We start from the raw sequence: 20,199 nt of genomic DNA, 5'->3' as shown, positions 1-20,199 counted from the left end.
AGTAACAGATTCAAGTTTTTGTTTTTCCATCAGTTTGTTCGATGAAGGACCATAACTTAAAAGCCAGCAGGGAAATTCCTCTTCCTCTTCTTGGGCTCTGAGCAAGCAGCTTTTCTTGCCTCGTTCCTCTTTCCTCGTGGCTTAGAACGAATGTGAATACTTGGCATCTTTGTGATGCATGGACACAATACTGCAAGGAACAAAAGCAAATCCCAGCTGCTGGCAGGCGACAGTCTCTGGTCAGAGCCCCCACCCCCACGCTCTCCCCCAAACCCCCCACACTAAGGGATCGGTGGACCGGGCCACGGGCCAAGCCCCGCAAAGAGAGAGAGACGCTGAAGAGACGTTAGGTCCTCTCCACGTCGCCCATCAGCTCCCTGTGCTTCTCCGTAACAACTGCCCTGATGCCATGGTGAGCTGGGTGATGGTGTGGAAATAGGGTCCTTGTGGATGTGCACGGAGAATGTGAAGGGTGGGCATCACCAGGCTTGCAGAGGACACTGGAGAGAGAAGAGGAAATAAAGTCAACAAGAGGCATGAATCCCATTAGAGCAAGGCTTTCCAATGCACTCTTAGAAAACTAACCATTTATTCCCAGGATCATAGATTCAGAGCTGGAAGGGATTCCAAGGGCTAATTAGTCCAATGACCTCATTATACAAATGAGGAAACTGAGGCTCAGGGAGAAATCAAGTAATTTGTTCAAGGTCATACAGGAAATAAGCATCAGAGAAGGAATTTGAACCCAGATCCTCTATCTACAAACATTTATTAAGTGCCTACCATATACCAAGTTTCTTTAGAACAGCTATATAATCAATGACAGGAATATCATGGAAAGCTGTGAGAAAACAAATTGTGGGAAATGAATGTAAGGGGCAGCCAGTCATAGTGGAGAGAGGGCCATCCTCAAAAACAGGAAGCTCTGGGATCAAATCCTTGCTGCTGACACATATGATCTGGGTGACCCTGGGCAATTCGTTTGACCTCTTAGTGTTTAGGCAGTTCTCTAAGGCCTTGTGTTACAGAGAAGGTGCCAACCTACCATGATAGGGTTTCCTCATCTGGGAACCCATTGCCATACCAAGGAAATCACCAACCCAGTTCCTCTGCCTATGTGTTAGGAACTGGAGATAAAAAGAGAAAACAGACAGACACACACACACACACACACACACACACACACACACACACACACACACACACACACACACAGAGTTCCTGTCCTCAGGGAGCTTACTTTCTACAAGAATCCATCAAGTATTTATTGATGGGCTACTATGTAGGCAAACCAGGTTTCTAGGAAGCAAGGGGACAAGATGGAAAGTCAGGAGCCAGTCAGCTTTCCTGGCCATTTTTGGGTATGGACTTTGGTTAATAGACACTTTAAAATACTCATTATCCAGCTGTCCTTCTTACTCTGAGCTTTGGGGTACTTCTTTTCCATGTACAGTATGTGCTCAGCGCTCAAGGGTTCAAGGTTGGGGCTGAGTGTAGGGCAGGCCTCATCTCCTAAAGGTTGGCCCACAGTAGGGCCCACAGCAGGTCTACCAGTCTCAGCACAGCGCTGCTCACCCCCTTCTTATTTCAGTTTTGGCCCAGCCCTTTCTGGAAGCCTCAGCATAGACACTGAGGAGGCCCCTTAAGCCAGAGTCTCTCGAAGAGAAATTTTTGGAGTCAACCAGGAAGGGCAGAGAAGAAATGGAGGATGTGGCTTCTGCAACTCTTACTGCCCTGTTAGCAATAAAAGCATGACGAAGCAATCAGGGGAGATCAGAATTGTGGATGATAACCATCCGCAAGGCCACTATCTCTGACATTGCCCTAGGGAGCAGTGGCCTCCACCGGTTGGGCAGGCCCCCATCAGAAGATTTGGGGTCAGAGAATCCCCTCTCCTCCCCTTCCACGAGGCCCTCTTGGCCTCCTGCTACTTCATCACTCACAAAAGCAGCATAGCACAGCGCAGAGTTAGCTGACCTCAGAGTCAGGGAGACCCAGGTTCAAATTCCACCACTGACACATCCTGGCTGTGTGACTCTAGGTGGATCACTTGATTTCTCAGTGTAAGTTACAGAACAGGTGCCATCTGCATTGGTGGAGGGAGCTTCCTCACTGGGATTTCCCAACACTTATAAAATCGTAGGTATGGATTAAAAAAAAAAATTCTGATTGCTAGTCTGTCTCCATCTTTGCTTCCTGACTTGTACTCCTCCTAAAGGTTCTGTTTGGCTTGAAGCCTAATGGCCTCTTCTCTCAAAAGTTCATGGTGGCCCCCTGACAGGGATTAATAATCTTCACAGGGCAAATTCCATCTCTCCTCAGTTCCAAACACTGTTGAGGAGGAAGCGAGTCTCTTGCCTCATTTTTCTCTCTTTAAAAAAAAAAATCTTATATTTATGGATATCTTTTTTTTTTCATTTTTTGGGGGGCATTGTGAAGGAGGGAATTTTATTAAGCATTTATTAAGCACCTATTGTTTTCCAGATACCATGCTAAGCATTTTACAAATATTATCTCATTTGATCCTCACAATAACTATGAGAAATGGTGCTGTTATTAGCCTCATTTTACAGTTGAGGAAACGGAGGCAGAAAGAGGTTAAATGATCTGCCCAGGATCACACAGCTGGTAACATCTGAGGCTGCATTTTAACTCAGATATTGTTGACTCCAGGCCCAATACTACCTAGCTGTTAATCATGTTAATTCTCAAATACATCCTTCCTATTCTTGAGAGTCACCCTTTATATCTAGAATAAGAAAAAGAAAAAAATATAAACAATTCAGCAAACTCAATCAACACACCAGTCCTGTCTCATAGTAACATATATACAGTAATCCACACCCATAGTCACCCACCTCTGCTAAGATGGAAAGTGAGTTAGGATGCACAACTATGGGGAAAGTTGGGTTCTAGTCCTTTCAAATTCCTCAGGCCTGGGTCCTGGTCCTCTGGAATGCCCCTTATGTCTTCTTTCTCCCTTTCTGTCCTCCCTCCTCCATGCTCCATACTCTGCTCTCCCCTAAGGGTTTATCAGGATTTTTTTTTCTCTCCAATTTTCAGATTTTAGGAGTAGAGGAGGAAAATGGCTTGTGACCTTGCAGGTTTCAATAGGAGAGCAAACACCAGGGGTAGATAAGGAGACGCCAGCAAGATTCTATGACCTGTCATTAGGGATGGGCCTCCCAGCTATCAAATGTTTGCTGACATAATAAAATGGTGGCAGGGCCCTAAATGTTGTCAAAGGAACCGAAGTTATTTGCCTCCCCTCCAAATCTAAACAAAAACATCTGATAAGGGACACACTGTATTCCCAGGAAAACTGAAGGTCCGTCCCGAGAGGGCTTTGGTGGGTCCCAGAAGGAAAATTTCAGACCTAGCTAGATTGGGAATCCATTCCCGCCTACATAAAGACCAACACGGGGACGTAGTAGTCAAGGAAATTCTAATCCTAGGGGTCTGTCATTTGTCCTGTTGAGGGAGAGGGGGAAGAATTTAATAGCCATGTGGCTAAATGTGCCTCCTTCCTCCTTTTCAGAAAGACACCTAGGGAAACCAGTTAGAAGCTAGACAGGTTGAAAGTACAGCAGAGATGGCCCTGGGTCTTGAGTCAGAGAAGATGGATTCAAATTCCCTCTCTGATATTTACTTGGGTGACCTTGGACAAATCACTTAACCTCTCTGGGACTCAGTTTCCTCACCTATAAAATGAGAGGATTGGACTTGATGACCGCTAAGGGCCCTCCTCAATCTAGGACCCTATAATTTTTGGCTCTATGTGTGTATGTGTGTGTATTACAGCAGGAGTTTGTACAATGCCGGGGATTTATGATGTAGACTTTCCAGGTCTATTTTCAGCATCCCTGAGGAGTGCCTTGTTTCCGTAGACACTCTCTTGACCTCCCCATAAACTGGGAAGTGAGGGCAATGCAGGCAGTGGCAGCAGCAGCTGGGTAAGAATCCAAAGACAGACCTGTGGCCAACTTGTGGCCTGTCTATGCTTGTTGACGCAGGTCCCCGCTTGCTGAATTAGGTCTGTTTCCAGTCTCACAGGAGGCTGTTTCCCAGGAACCTAAGTGGGAAACTGTTCTGATGATAACTCATGGACAACCACGGATGCATGCGTGTGCGTGTGCGTGTGCGTGTTTGAAACCCGAGCTGCCTTCTGAAGGCTAAGAATAATGAAGAATAATCTAAGAAGATTCCCCGCTACCACGTGTGTGACCTTAGCTAAGTCATTTTATCTCCTGGCCCTTCGTTTCCTCATCTATAAAATGAGGGGTTTGGGATGGAAGACCTCTAAGCTGCCTTCTACATCTATGTCTATGATTCTATTACCTGAACAATACAATTCACATTCAAAGCTCCTAAAAACTGGCCCTATAGAGCCCTGGGAGTATGTCTATTTTCCCCATGCAGGGTTTGGGTTTGAGCCAGTAGGGAGGGATTGGGATCAGGAAATCACAGATTCATAGTTTTAGAGCAGGAAGGAACCTTAGAGGTCTCCTGGTCTAATGACTCATCATACAGATGAGTAAACTGAGGCCTGAGAGGTAAAATGACCTGGCCAAAGTAACTCAAGGTTGTAATGTGTCGAAAGTGGAGCTCAAACTCAGTTCCTCCATGAACCCAGTTCTCTTTCCATTATACCATGTTGCCTATTGGACTACAACGAAATACCTACTGTACTTAATCATTCTTAGGCTTCAGAAGGCCCATCAAATACCCCTTCCCCTTATATGCTCCCCTTTTAGCACTCTGGGCCTTCCCTCAAGTTAGGGGATGAGTCTGGATAAGGTTGGAAGAGGAAGAAGCTGGGCGGGAGGGATGGCGAGGATGGGCAGAGCTGCCTTGGTTACAAGTGCCAGCAACTGAGAAGTTCTGTGATACCTAGAAATAGGTAGCTACAATTAGCCGCAGGTCCCTCTCCCCAGGAACTCTCCTTCTGGCCTCCCTCAAAGGACAATGAGGTCTGGGAAGTTGATATCCCGAGAACTTATAAGAGAAAAATATTATTTGGACCAATGGTAGCCCAAATATCTCTTCTAGAGTCTTCAGAGTCTAATATTTAATTAGATCTTAGGTCTTTTATTTAGAAAGAGATTTTGGATTGTGTATTTAGAGTTGGGGAGGACCTCAGAGGACAATCTGGATAATGAACCATCTAGTCTAACCCCCTCATTTTACAAATGAGGAAACTGAGACCCAGAGAGATAAAGAGATTTGTCCAAGGTTACATAGATAGTTTCGAAGGCTAGATCATAGAATCATAGGTGTAGGAACCTCAAATGCTGTATAGTCCAACCTCCTCCCCTACCACTTTATAAATGAGGAAATTGAGGCCAAGAAAGGTTAAGTAACTTGCCCAGAATCACATAGAGAGTAAGGATCCGGCAGGATTTGAACTCAGTTGTTCCAGACTCTAAACTACTCCATCATGACGCCTTCTAGTCAGTCGGTAGATAAATCCATCTCTAAAAGAGAGAGGGTATCATAGTGGCTAGACCACTGGACCTGCACCCAGGAGACCTGGGTTTCATTTCCACATTGAATGGCTGTGTGACTCCGGGCAAGTCACTTGAACCTTAATTTTCTCATCTGTAAAATCACAGTAAGTTTAATTTACAGGATGATTGAGAACGAAAATGATTTTCAAAATTGTTATGTGCTATTTAAATGTCAATTATTATTCAAAAGGTGTATAGTGACTAGGAATATCAGTAAAAAAAAAAAAAAGCAGAAGTGATACCCAGATTTTTTTAGGAAATTAAGAAGTATCCCATTTGGAGTCAGAGAATATAGGTTTAGCTTTTAAGACCCTTCACAACCTGGCCTCTGTCTATCCATCCATCTATTGATCTATCTGTCTGCCTTCTTTCTATCTCCTCTCCCTCTCTTCACTTTCCTTTCTTCCTCCCTTCCTCCTTCCTTTCTCTTCCTCTCTTTCCTTCCCTCCCTCTCTTCCTTTCCTCCCTTCTTTCCTTCTCTCCCATTCTTATCCTCCTTCCTTCTCTCTTTCTCTCCCTCCTCTTCTTCCTCCCTTCCTCCTTTCTTTCCTTCCCCCCTTCTCTTCTTCCCTCCCTCCCTTTCTTCTATCTCCTGGGTCTCCCTTTCTTGCCCATGTTAGATACACTGCAGCCACTCACTGGCCTGACTCCAGGGCACACAAGCACAGGAGTTTTGACCTGCTCCATTTCCTGAGCCAGTTTGCCCTCTTTAGGCAGTCTCATGGCCCCCTGTTTCCAGGACTTCCCCAAATTGGTGCCAGACAGTGCAGTTACCCAATTGGCTTCAGCCCTACATGCAATCTACCAGCCTCAGCCTCCCCAGTACCAGGGACTACAGATGTGGTCTACCACGAACAGTCCCAAGGAGGGCAGATGGTTTTAGCTATTCCCTCACAGTTTCTTCATTCTATCTCTTCCCAATGGCTTAGGAAGACTTCTTTAGAACAGAGACTACTGAGGAGAGACTAGATCATAACTTCTCCCACCATCTTGAAAAAAAAAAAGAAAGGATGGTGAGTTGAGTGGTGATCATCAATAACTATTATGATTTGGCCTGTTTAGAAATTCAGATAAAAACATTCGTTCCAGAAAAAAAACAATAACCCAATTCCTGAGGACAGTGAAAGCCCAATAGTTCCAGGGGCTTCTTGCTTACACAGATTGGATAAAACCAATGTCCTAGGGTTTCTTTAAGAATCATCTTATCTGTATAATTATAATACATAGCATTTCCATAGCACTTTAAGATTTACCAAGTGCTTTATAAATATTATTCCACTGTTTGATTTTTTATTATTAGCTATTAAACATTGCACCTATGTCCAGTAGGTCTTGTTCATTTTTGTTGTCGTCTCCTCAGCATGCATGCTTTACATGACTGAACCTGTGACTTTATTCAGTGCTGTAGGGAATACCAATTGAAGGTATGACTTTTACCTGTGCCAGTTACCACTTACTCTGCAACTTATAGTCAAAAAGAGTTGTTTGGGACACAAGAAGTGACTTGCCCAGGGTCACACAGCCAGTATATGTCAGAGGCAGGGTTTCAACCCAGATCTTAACTGGTGGACACTCTATCCTCTCTATCTTTCTCTGTGCACATATTAGGAGCCTATAATTGTTTGGAAAAGAGGGGAGGAGAGGAGAGGAGGGGGGAGGGGAAGGGAAGGGAGGGCAGGGCAGGGGAGGGGAGGAGAGAGAAGAGTCAAATGCTGATGTGCACAAGAAGATGAGATACTGAGTTGGAGCAAAATATGCAGATTATTTCTCTTGAGGATTCTTCTCACTGATTATGTTTGCTCTGACTCTAGATGGTCACTGTCCCTCTTCCATCACCCATTGGCCTGTCCACATCCTTGCCCTTATCCATAAAAGAAGATGGCAGCAGGATTGGTAGCTAGAACAGAACAGAGGATGATACTAAGGAGAAGGCTATTTCTTTTCTGTTTTCCTAAAGGTAATATATATAAAATGCTTTGTACTCCTTTCAATATTATGCAAGTTTCAACTCTTATTATTATTACTATTACTACTATAACTGTTATCTCTTCATCTTTTTTTGTTGGGGAACGGATAAAAAGTCTGAGGATGAGTTACTATCCAGTTATTTTTCTTTTTATAGTCAATGTTCTGTAGACTGTGGTGCAGGTGGAGGAAAAATGACTGCTTTTTGTAATTGAATAAGAATACTGGAACGTAAACTTATCTTCTGCAGACTCACTGAAAGCATCTTTGGAACAGCAAGAATGACACCTCATTCAGCTCCCACATGGTTTTAATTTCCTCCAATCTTGTTTAATAAACCTCTGATGATAAACAGTAGGCTAGGTGTAAAACAGGGGGATGCATTCTGCCAAAACTCTTCTCTGTTGTGATGGAGGAGATCCCCCCAGAAGGGATGGTGAGGTCCTCCACATGTCCCAGCTTGTGATTGATATTGTATTGGTTGTACCAAGCCTCAAGATACTGCAGAGTTTCATGGAAGAACATGCAGTGGCACAAAGGAGTTTGATTTTACCATCCACATAAGAAAAACCAAATGGATGAAGAATGTCCAGATTTCAACACACACTTCTGAATGGACACCCAGTAGAGCTTGTCCAACAGCATGCATGTCTGGGACAGACAGTATAGATGAACAACGAGTTCAGCCCAGAGTTGAAAAGGAGGAGGAAGTGGGCTGAATAGCTTTTGGGAAATTACAAAGCACTTTTACTGATCCCAAACCTCCCATAACAGCCAAGATTCATCTTTTTAATACATTTTATTGTCATTACTATTTGGTAACGAGACTTGGAATACCAATACCTCCTAAAAAGTAAAACTGAGCAGTAGAGAGGGCAATGGAAAGGCACATGGTGGATGTGAGCAGGCTGCAACACACAACGCTTGGGGAATTCCAAAGAACAGGAGTGAAGAATGTCATCAATGATTTGTAGGATAAGAAGAAAAGATAGCTTAGTCATATGGTGAGAAAGAAAGATGATGGGTGGTACTCCACTGCCACCCTCATGATGTCGACAGAAAATCAGGAACTCCTTCAGCATGTTGGATGTACCCCATGGGGTGAATTTTTCAGAGAACATGGACGAGAGGATGCGCGCAAGAGAAGGCGTTGTGGATGGGTTGAATATGCATCATTGGAGAGAAGTCCTGAATCTATGAGATCACCAATACATTGGAATATTTCAGTAGAGGCAGATAAAATGGTGGCTTTTGTAATGGAATAAGAGGATTGGGATCTTGGCTCATCTTCTGTAGACTCTGAAAGGATCTTCTGGGTGACTTTAATAGACAGGATGGCATGGATGCAGTGGACCTCATTCTGCTCCCACATAGTTTTAATTTCTTCTATATTTTGACAGTTCTTTATCCCGTGTCTTGGAGACTAAAAGTACCTATTATGACAATATTTTAAATGTTCTTTTCCAGCCCAGAGTGGTTGTGGACAACACTTCTGTCGATGATGACACTTTGACTCCAGTAAGGTTTATTTCCTGGACTCTCATGAATATTCAGGGGTTTGTTTCTGTAGCGTGGGAATACGTCATCTGTTATTTTATAAAGGAAAGAGGTTCAAAAACTTACCACCTTTATGAAATTTCAAGTGTCAGTGACCTGGTCGTAAATCACTTTACAATGATACAGTCCCTCCTTTGTTGCTATTGTTATTGTCACTGTTATTGTTATTGTTATTGCTGCAACATGATGCCATAGAGGATAAATGAGTTGGCTTTAGAGGCAGAAAAAATTGAGGTCAAGTCTCAGCCCTGACACAAACCGGCTGTGTAACCCTGGGCAAGTCACTTCATCTCCCTAGCCTGTCTCCTCATCCCAAAATGAGAGTGTTGGACCAGACATCCCTAAGGTCCCCTCCAGCCTCAGGTCTAGAACACTATGATCATGGCGCAAGGTCACTTCAAGATGGAGACGATACTAAACAGGGCAAGGGGCAATCCAGAAAGGCTTCAACTAGGAGGTGGCACCTAAGCTATATTTTGGAGGAAGCTAGAGATTCTTTAAGGAGAAGAGAAAGGAGTTTTATTCTAGACATGAAAGTCACGTGCAGCAAACAGCTAGTGGGTGAGTTAGACTACAGTGAAAAGTGGGTAAAAGGGTGTGTGTAATATGCAGTAGGCCTGGAAAAGAAGGTGGGAGCCAGATGGTGGAGGGGTACAAATGCTAAGCTGAGGATATTGTGTTTTACCTCAGAGGCAAAAGGGAGCCCCTGAAGATCCTTGAGGGAAGCTTCCCAAAGGCAGCGTAATCTATGGATTTCATGTCCGTTACTCATCTTGACCCTAAAACCTACAATGGTAATGATGATGACATTAATAGTCATATTGGTAGGTGCTTTTAAAATGGGCAATGAGGGCAGTTAGGTGGCGCAGTGGATAGAGTGCAGGCTCTGGAGTCAGGAGGACCTAAGTTCAAATGCCTCAGACCCTTACTATCTGTGTGACCCTGGGCAAGTCACTTAAACCTTGATTGCCTCCAGATAGATAGATAGATAGATAGATAGATAGATGAAAAATATAAATGGGCAATGAAGGAAATCCTGAAGGGAAAACACCTGGGGGTGTTTGGGGGCAAGAGGTAGCCTACAGAATCCAAATAGGGAGAATTAGACCATTGCTGTTGGACAAGCTCAACCCTTCAAGGTCGGCTGGTCACCTTGTCCAGCAAAGGGGAGAAGCCATTGTGGGGATTGATGACCATCTCTCCCAGGGAGCATCTCAGAGTATTTTGATTAAAAGAACATTTCCTGGATTTGGAGGACATGTTTCCACAAGCAAGCATCAAAGTCAACTCAGGGAAGACGGAATAATTAATCACAGGCCAGGGCAGGGCTGACCAACTGGCAGATGGACCGATAAGGCCTTTCAAAGGAAGCAGTATACCCGAGTAGCATGGCCATGCCTGGCTACCCCTTTGATTGAGATTTGTGAGCAGAGATAAAAGTTTTCCCTACACACTACAAAGGGTGGGAGATCACCTGGGAGTCAGAGGGCAGGAGGATTAAGAGGGATGCTTTCACCTTCTGTTAGGTGAGAGAAGAGTGGCAACTTAGGTCTCATACACACACACACACACACACACACACACACACACACACACACACACCCCCCTTCCCTCTTCCTCAGGCACATGGGATTTACAACATACTCTCCATGCCCATGCAAGGGGTACGGCTTCTTCTTCATCTGCTCTAATCATCCCAGCATTCAGCTAGGCAGGGGATGGGGATGAGGAGGAGGAGGTGGGGTATGGGATGTGTGTGTAGGTAGCAGTGGAGGGGCAGAATGATAGCCCTGGCCACAGTAACAGGTCCACTCTGAGACCTTACTTTAAAAAGTGGGCATCTGTCATAGAATCTTGGAGATTTAGAATTGGGGGGAAGGGACACGTTTGAGATCATCTGCCCAACCCCATCACTTGACCGATGGGGACAATGTGACCCAGAGAGGTCGGGTGAGGCAGCTTGGTATAGTGGGAAGAGCCCTGTGCTTGTAGCCAGCAGGCACCTGGGTTCAAATCCTGCCTCTGACATTTCCTAGCTGTGTGACCATAGACCAAAAATTTCAGCTCTTAATCTGTTTCCTTATCTGTAAAACAAAAATGTCTTAGACTGTAAGCTCTTTGAAGCCAGGGACTGTTTTGCCTTTGTCTTTCTATCATTCCTAATGCTTTCTTGGCCCATAACACAGGCTCAAGAAGTGTTTGGTGAATAGTTGCTTGATTGAGCGTTTGTTACATGCCTACTGCATACCAGGCACTATACTAAGCATAGGAGATACAAAAATAGAAATGAAACAGTTACAGCCTTTATCCTATTGTAAAGACCAGTCTCATAAAATTGTTGTGGGGATAAAATAAACTAATATGTGCAAAGAGCTTTGTAAACCTTAACATACTGTATAAATGATAGTTGTTTTTTTAAAGTGATTTATCCAAGGTCACACAGCTAGCAAAGAGCAGGTTCAGGGGCTCATAGCCAGGGCCTCTGCTTCCATAGGATCATGGAGCTAGGGTCATCTAGTCCAAGCTGCAACTTTCACAGATGAGGAAACTGAGTCTCAGTGAAGTTGAGTGACTTGCTCAAGATCCCAGAGGCAGGATTTGAACCCAGGTCCTCAGAGCCACTGTTCTCTCCACTGTGCCATGCTGCCTCCTGAGTTCTATTACATCATGTGGTATGCTTTCTAGAGTTCAAGTGAGGGGGAAAAAATAAACAAGTTAACTACGTATCAACATAAGCTGACAAAAAGTTCAAGGTCGCCTTCTTTTTAACTTATGATCAATAAAGGTCAAACAGTTCCCACACTGCACGGACCCAGCTCCTCAAAAGGTCCCATTGATTGTTTTGGAACCACAGTCTGTCCACATAGGGCTATGTCTCTTTTGTCTAACATTGAGTTTCCCAAATAAATCTAACAGTCCCTGCTATACTGACGGTCCTGTCTGCGTTTACGCCCCTATCTTTGCCCTCTGTTACTCTGCTCTCTTCTCCACCCCGGAGTCAGGAATCAGTCATGAGCCAGAATAGCAGCATTCTCTCTCTCCCTCCACATCCCAACGATCTGTTCCTTGACTTCTTTCTCATTAAAGCACACTCGTAAGTTTTTATGCGGTCCCCTGGAAAGGTCAGGCAGGCAGAAAAGCAAACACCACCATAAGTTGAATCCTGGGCACCCGACTCAGATTGGGGCATCCCTCTCAAGCATGCAAGGTAGTTCAGATTCCGCAGTCTATGTCACTCTGGACTCATGTGAGCCCAGCCCCTACTTGGACTCCTTGGCCATGGAGAAGCATCTGCATTGAGCTCTCTCTACATTGGGCCTTCGACTGGCTGTGGTCTACTTGAGAGAAATCCTCAGGGATTCTTCTACAAAGGAGGGATGTGAATAATCTTCAGTCAATAATGATAGATAGAGAGCTGGAAGGGGCCTTAGAGAAAATGAAGCCCAGCCCTCTCATTCAACAGAATAGGAGACCAGGGGTCAGAGTTATACGATTTGCCCAAGATTACACAGGTAATAACAGAACTAGGCTGTGAGCCCACAGAATTACAGAGAGAGGGGACTGGTTAGCTGTGCATGAAAACCCTGCATAATCAATGGTCTAGTCCTCTAAGAAGACTTTATTATCCCATTATGCTGACTGACAGAGAGCACCACCTGGGAGGTAGAGAGACTTCTGCAGAGCTAAGCACTTTTGGTTTGTTTTTCACTCTATTGTTCTATCTCTAGAGGCAGCATGCATGTTGAATAGGGCACTGACCTTGGAGTGTAGAAGACCTGGATTCAAATCCTGCCTCAGACATTTACTAGCTACGTGGCCCTGGACAATTCACTTAACTTCTCTGCCTCAGTTTCCTCATCTGAAAAATGAAAGGGTTAGACTCAATGACCTCTAAGGTCCCTTCCAGCTCTGTATCGATGATTCTACAATATGACTCTGATTTCTATAACAGTACCTGGAATACAGCAAGTGCTTAATAAATGCCTTTTCATTCATTCTTTCATTCACCTGTGATCCCAGTGAGTCCCTGATACTAGGTTCTATTTATATCAAACTTTATGGAGCTCTTCCCTCCTAACAGCCCAGTGAGGTAGGCCAGAAAAATACCCCCATTCCTGTTTTATAAGTGAGGAAAAAAAAGACTCAGAGAATGAAAAGACTTGGTTACAGATCTAGTTAGAGATAGACTTGGAACTTGAATTCAGGTCATCAGATTTCCAAGCCCAGCGCTCTTTCTACTAGCAACTTGGTATCAGGGCACTAAGCTTGTGGTGAAGTCTCTATCAGCCAATAAAGTCTTAATGATAGCTAGCATATATATAGCTCCTTCAGGTTTGCAAAGCACTCTACATGTATTGTCTGACCTTGTTCAGTCCTAACCATCTTCCCTCCCCATCCGCAGCACATAAACACACTCCCCAAATCCCAACCAGCCCCTGACATACCAGAATTACCTGTTTACTGGAAGACATGTTGGTGAGCGTACTAATACTACTGGTGTCTGTGACCACCATGGCAGATGGAAACCGGGAGGTGTGGGAATACTGGGGGGGTTCCTGCTTGTGCGCGTACACTGGAGAGAAAGAGGATGGAGAAAGTCAGCAAGCATACGGTGATGTGCAAATAGCGGTCACCCTGTGGAGAGAGGACCCATCCTATCAGTGCCCCTTGGGGGAGTTTGCCCTGGGTGGGGGAGGGGTACCTATAAAACAGCTCCTGAAAACGACTTCTATTTCTTGTTACAGCTGGAAGGCCAGGGTCATGGGAATGCTTCCATTCTCCTAGTCATAAATTACCAAGGAAAAGATGAGTGACCAAATGAGCTTTGAACATAGGGCCTCAACTAAAAAGTGGGGCTTATGAAGCCTCAGCTAATGCAAGCTGAATCCAATAAACATCTATTAAATACCTACTACGTGCAAGGCCATGCACTATGGTACCTTTGTATATACAAAGACAAAAACAAAACCAAGAAACACACTCCCCTATCTTCCAGGAGCTTCCATTCTGTTGAATTGATATTTTTTTACTAGACTTTTGATTTCATTTGGTATATAAAATTCCCGATAAGGAAATCCCTCTTCTAAAATAAGTCAGAACCTGTTCTGTACTTTCAGGGTTAGAGTTGCCTTGAGGCGCTAAAAGGTTAAGTGGCTTGTTCTGGGTCATGAAGCCCCCCGGGGTTACTGCAGAGGTGGAAGACTAGGCATGGAACATTAAACACTATGTCAAACGTGGCTGCGATTTTACTTTTACTTCTCTTCCTCTCTTTCTCTCTCTCTCTCTCCCTCTCCTTCTCTCTCTCTCTTTCTCTCTGTCTCTCTCCCTCTTTCTCTCTCTGTCTCTCTCTCTCTCTGTCCCTCTCTCTCTCTCTGTCTCTTTCTGTCTCTGTCTCTCAGTTTTTTGCTCTGTGGGTAGGTGAGTGATAGATACAAAGGAAGGTGGTATAAAAACAAAAGATTAGCAATAAAAATAAATTTTTAAAAATATATGAGCCAAACTCTGAGAGACTGAAAAACCACTAATGACTTTCAAAAAAATAGAGAAAGAGTCATGCCTCCCACTTATGGCAGGTGAGGGGGCAGGCAGTAGTAGAGGGCGTGCAATACTGGGACAGAATGTTGGATACTCTGTCAGATGTGGTCACTGCATTGGGTATAAATGCTTATTTGTTTTTATTTGTTATACGGGAAAGTTCAATCGGGATGAGGGAAGAGTTTTGTTTTGTTTTGTTTTTTCCCTCAGAAATAACTGTAGTTATGAAAGGCATCCATGGGGCATTTTTTTAAACACGTGTGATAGTTTGTGCTTGAAGAGGGCCTCATGGGATGGCTCATTGTGTCCAGTAAAGGATGTTTGGTCCTGACATTCTAGAGTTAACTGACGGTCATAGCCATGCCAGCCTTGGGCCTGGTCACCTGAGAGGTCAGCCGCAGGCTTGGACTGGAGTGGGTTAGGAAGTAAGGTAAGAGCCACGTGAGTAGGGGCCAGAAGGAAGAGTCCTGGCAAGCGAGGTTTAGGGCTCAGATTCAGGCCATGACAGATTCTGAGAAGTCATAAAAATGCGATTGGAATGTGAGATGGGGATCACAAACCTGCTTCACAGATTTCTACAGGGACCAGGAACCATGGTGACAGAGGCAGCTGAACTGGCTTTGCTCCCTCAGATGCTGTGGCCCTGCCCCTAAGCTGCCCAGAGAGCGGAAAGAAAATCCCTGGTTCAAATTCCTGCACATAACTTACACTAACAATGTTACCCTGGGCAAGTCAGGGTAACCCTGTTTGTCTCAGTTTCCTCATCTGTAAAATGAGGTGGAAAAGGAAACGGCAGATCTCTCCAATATCTCCGCCAAGAAAACCCCAAATGGGGTCATGAAGACTCAGAACAACCACAAATTCCTGCACAGTGGCTGGTTCCCATTTCCTCCACAGAGGGCTGTTTATGTCTCCTTTTGGAGATGCTTTATCTGAACTAAAGAAATCAGCCTTCCCCTGGGACCTGTACTCAGAGTGAGACCTGAGTCTGGAACTGGGCCTGGAGTTGCTTGGAGCATCTCTCTAGGGATGCTGACAAAGGCCTGGGACAGTCTTCTAACGAGGCATCTGATGGCAGTTACAGGAGGGAGGCCAGGCTGAGCCTGCCTTTGGGAACAGTTCAGAGGAGAGAAAGAAGCAGGAAATTCCTTCTTGAAGCAGGGCTATGACTTCCTCCTGCTAGTCTAGCCTTTCCCCGCAAGATTCATCATACTGCCTGGAGAAACAGGACGGTAGGGTGGAGGGCCAGTGCCAGAGAGGATTCTGGAGGCCTCCTGTATTATCCTGTGGTTTAACTTCATTATGCAAACCTTTCCCTATGCCTGAAATGGCTAGGCCCTCCCAGATTACTATTACATATCTATCCACTATAAAATATTCTGCGTGTGCTTACGTAGGCACCTCTTGTCTCCCCGACTGGAATAAAAGTTCATCCTTTGCACTTGTATCCTCAGCGGCCAGCACATTTGGCACCTGCTATATAAATGCTTATTGACGGACATGCTTCCCAGGGTTGCCCTCCTGGGACCTTCCCCTTGGAAGGCTCCAGGCAAGATGCAAAAACTGGATCAAAAAATTTGGAGCTAGCTAGGACGTTAGAGACCGAGTAACCTAGGGGCTCTTAATATGGGGTCCATGAACTTTGTTTTTTAACATACTGATTATTTCAATAAAATTGGTTTCCTTTATAATCCTATGTATTTTATTTTATGCGTTTAAAAATATTATTCACCAGATCACTAAAGGGGTCATGCCACAAAAAAGATTAAGAAGCTCTGGTCTGGTGCACCCCCTCCCCATTTTCATTCCCCCAATGCTTAGGATTCCTACCACCTTTCTATAATTACCTTGCATTTACAGATATGTGTGTGTACACATATACATACATGTGTATGTATTCATATATAATTAAATATACACATGTAATATGTATGTATTTGTGTATAGATACATACATATACAATTTTATATATGATATGTGTGTGAGGGGGGTTTTCTCCCCATCCCCTCAGTAGAATGTAAGTTCGTGGAGGGCAGGGATTGTTTTGTTTTTGTCTATTTTGTTCCCAGTGCCCACTATAGTGCCTGGTACATAGTAGGTGCTTAATAAATGCTTGTTGAATGGAATTCAGCTGAATGAGGAAAATGAGACCCAGAAAGAAGCACAGGCCCAGAAATGTAGGGTTGGAAGCCTTAGAGGTTAAGTCTAACCCCTTTGATTTACAGATAAAGGAAACTGAGGCACAGAGAGGATGAATGACTTGTCTCAAGTTATGTATCTAGTCTTCCTGACTCCAAGCTTAGCGTCCTCTCCATTAAACCTCAATCCTTCTAGAGCTCAGTCTGCTCTGCCCAGTGGCCCAGAATTGCATTCAGTAAATCCTATTTGCTACCTCTGAAAGGAAGTAATCATAATCTGCATTGGAACAGGTGAGGAACAAAAACCTAGAGGAGGAGAAACTAGGAAGCCTTGCCAGGGTCCTGCCCACCCACCCCCGCCTTCCCCAGCTCCTTACTGTGGGAGTTCTGGAGCTGAGTTACTGCCGCCATGAAAGGCTGCTGGGCCATGGGGTTTCCAGGGGGCTGCTGCAGGAGTGGCTGCTGGTGAGGACTGTGCAGCTGCGGGGGGAACTGGGCTGGCTGCAGGGCGGCCAAGCTGCCTGCCACACTGTTGATGACAGGGACGCTCTGGCCTTGGGACGTGTTGAGGCCTGTGGGAGCAAGAGAAGACAGTGGAGAAGCCTTCAGACACAGGGGCTCCAAGCTCAGCAGCTGCTCCCACCCACTCACCAGGGACTGGCAGACACCGCCGGGAAAGCTGGGCTGGGAGAAAAGGGCCTAGGGCCTGGGAAGAGACACAGATAAGGAGAAAATGAAGAGGAGGGGTGTACAGATAGGGACAGACAAAGAGAAGAGGGGGAGAAAGAGACAGAGACAGAGAAAGAGAAGGGGGAGAGAGGGAGAGAAATAGAAAAAGAGACAAAGACAGAGAAAAAGAGAGAGAGAGAGAGAGAGAGAGAAGGGGAGAGAGGGAGGGAGAGACAGAGGCAGACACAGAGACAGACAGAGAGAGAGTCATCTCTTATGGCAAGAGATAAACCAGTGGAAGTCTTCCCAGGTTATTTCTTATTCCATTACATCCATATTCCATCATTTGTTCAGCCATTCTCCAATTGATGGACACTTTCATAGTTTCCAGTTCTTGGTCACCACAAAAAGGAGTGCTGTAAATATCTGTGTGCGTTAGACTCTTTTTCCTCTTTCTTCAGTATCTTTTTAATCTAGGCCTAGTAGAAAGTAGTATTGTTGCGTCAAAGCCTGCTCAGTTTAGCAACCTTTAAGGCAATGAATGTTACAGTGGTTTCATTTTTGTTTTGTTTTGTTTTTTTTCTGGGTGGGAAGGAGAGACAACAAACACTTGCTAATTGAGAAAAATAGAATTTAACCTAAAAAAGAGAGAAAGAAAGTCAATGCTCTCTCCTCCCCATCAGTCCAGAGCGAGTAGATCAGCCTAGGAAATCCAGGACACAGGCCTGTAACCCTGCTAGAGAAGGGCTCACTGAGCTCCTAAGAGGTGCTAGTCTGCGTCCAACCAGCAGAGGGCAGAAATATGAAGGAGCCCAAGCTCGGCTAAAAGTCACTCTCTTCTACCTGGAGAAATCTGAATATTCCTATCTGGTGTTAAGCGTGTTGGCCTATTTTCCATCTATAGTAAAAAGTGAAGCAGGATGGGTCTGAATTTAAGTGTCAGGCAGTGAAAAGTAATGGTTAGGGAGGAAGACAGATGCCATGGAAGAAGGAGCTAGTATTAAATTAGAGTCTGTCCTTGCGAGTGGCTGTACTGGCCATTACCATGTTCCCATCCTCTGGGTGTGTACTCTGTTCCCTTGCCTCTAAGATGGTGGCACCTGGACCTGGCTATTGTAGCTGGATCCTATTCCATTAAAGCCCTTTTCTGCTTCTGAATTTGGGGTCAGGGCCCTGAATATTGGACTCTCTGCAGACCTTCCCAGAATTCTCCCCCAAGAGTGTGTACTGAACTCCGAAAGCAGTAACTAGAGAAGCCTAATTACGATGTATGACTTGGGGGAAATTGTGGAGGTTTAAAATAGGGTACCATAGAATGGGCAGAAGTGAGAAATAAAGAAGACGGGGAAGAAAGGATAAGGTTTACTAAGACAGTGTTTACGCATTGTCAGGCATGGGGTCCCTATATCAAGTGTATTTGCTTAATTGTTTTCTTTGTTACAAGAGAGGAGTCAATCTGGAGGTGGGGCAAGGTTTTGTCCCCCATAAATAACTGACATGATGAAACCTCCTTCTCACTACCTAACCCACCAGCCATGTCAGAAGATCATAGAAGCACAGATTTACAGCTGGAAGGAACCATTGAGGCTATCCTGCCCAATGCCCCCCTCATTTTCTAGATGAGGAAACTGAGCCCCAGTAAATGACCACCTTGGCAGCAAGTGGCATAAATGGGACCTACACCCCAGTCTGACTCCAAATCTATTGTCCTTTCCATGGTGCCACATGAACGAGTCCCTTGATCCTGCTTCCTTAAGGCTGGAAAGGGATAAAAAGAGGCAATCGAAGAGGGAAACCAGAAAGAAAGAAAAAAAGTCTTTTCTCAGGTATCCCAAGTGAGGTGAGACAGGCAAAGTACATCAGACACGCCCAAGGAGCCAGTAGCCTCTAAGTGGGTGAAGACCTTTTTTCCCTGCTCATCCCCCTCCTACCCCCCATCCAACCCAAGATAAAGCAAAGCCCTCAACAATTGCACATTGGGAGCTTTAGCTGATATTGTTATCAGCTGCCTAGAAGGCTGGAGCCTTTGGCAGAATTGCAAGAGCAGGAATGGTCTTCTTGGTTTGTGGAGGATGGGGAGTTCAAGACGGTCTCAGCTTTCTGGTATTCCTCAAAGTTACTCAGTCCTCTACTCCCCCAATAGCCCACCCTCTCTCCAGCTCTTCACTGTTCCATCCGATGCTTTTTTCTTAGTTCCTTCTTTCCACTTATTCCCCAAAGATTTTAGCTCCAGGGAAGCCTCACTAATCTAGTGTTGATATTGGAGTCTACAAGTGGTCTCCAAGGCCATCTGGTCCAACCCCTTCATTTTGCAGATGAGGAAACTGATGCCCAGAAAAGTGAAATGACTGAACCACATAAGAAGTAAGAGGTGGAATTTGAACCCAGTTTCTCTTTCCATTATACCCCACCAACGGCTCATTGTGTGAAACAGGATAGAGACTAGATGTATAATTTCATTGACAAAAGCACTCCCTGAGGAAGAGAGTCCCTCTATCAATGCAGGTTGACCTCTTACCTGAAACCTATAGTCTTGAAGAATTGCCTAGAGTACTGGGAGAGTTGACTCGCCTAGAGTCACACTACACAGTGGCATGGCAAAGACAGGACCCTAATCTAGAGCTTCCTGGCCTGGGACCAGCACTCTATCTACTATACCACACTGTGAGAAGGGAAATAATTCAGTTCCTCTTAGTTTTCAATGTCTTAGGGTCTGTTTGATAAGGGGGCTGGGAAAGGCAGTGATACCCTGTCCACACAGAGAAAGGGTCTCATGGTAATAATGCCTGGTACTAATAAAAGTGCTTTAGAATTTTTGAAGTAAATC

At 44.8% G+C, this 20,199-nt stretch overlaps 1 protein-coding gene across 2 annotated transcripts in view; it reads right to left on the bottom strand.

The window, feature by feature from the left end:
- Positions 1-289: 289 nt before the first annotated feature.
- The window catches only part of LOC114043439 (hepatocyte nuclear factor 1-beta), an 83,114-nt gene continuing 63,204 nt past the window's right edge, over positions 290-20,199 (bottom strand). For both annotated transcript variants that reach the window (XM_027862568.1, XM_027862569.1), the window contains exons 7-9: positions 17,081-17,275; positions 13,484-13,602; positions 290-500 (exon numbers count right to left, since the gene is read on the bottom strand). In XM_027862568.1, the coding sequence (XP_027718369.1) occupies positions 480-500; positions 13,484-13,602; positions 17,081-17,275 (335 nt within the window). In that variant the 3' untranslated portion in view covers positions 290-479. The remainder of the gene's footprint in view (positions 501-13,483; positions 13,603-17,080; positions 17,276-20,199) is intronic.

The sequence above is a fragment of the Vombatus ursinus genome, unplaced genomic scaffold (assembly GCF_900497805.2).
Source record: "Vombatus ursinus unplaced genomic scaffold, bare-nosed wombat genome assembly UNPS02014768.1, whole genome shotgun sequence".
Taxonomy (NCBI): Eukaryota; Metazoa; Chordata; class Mammalia; order Diprotodontia; family Vombatidae; genus Vombatus; species Vombatus ursinus.
Note: the sequence above shows the minus strand (reverse complement) of the source record. Positions and strands in the feature narration are given on the sequence as shown.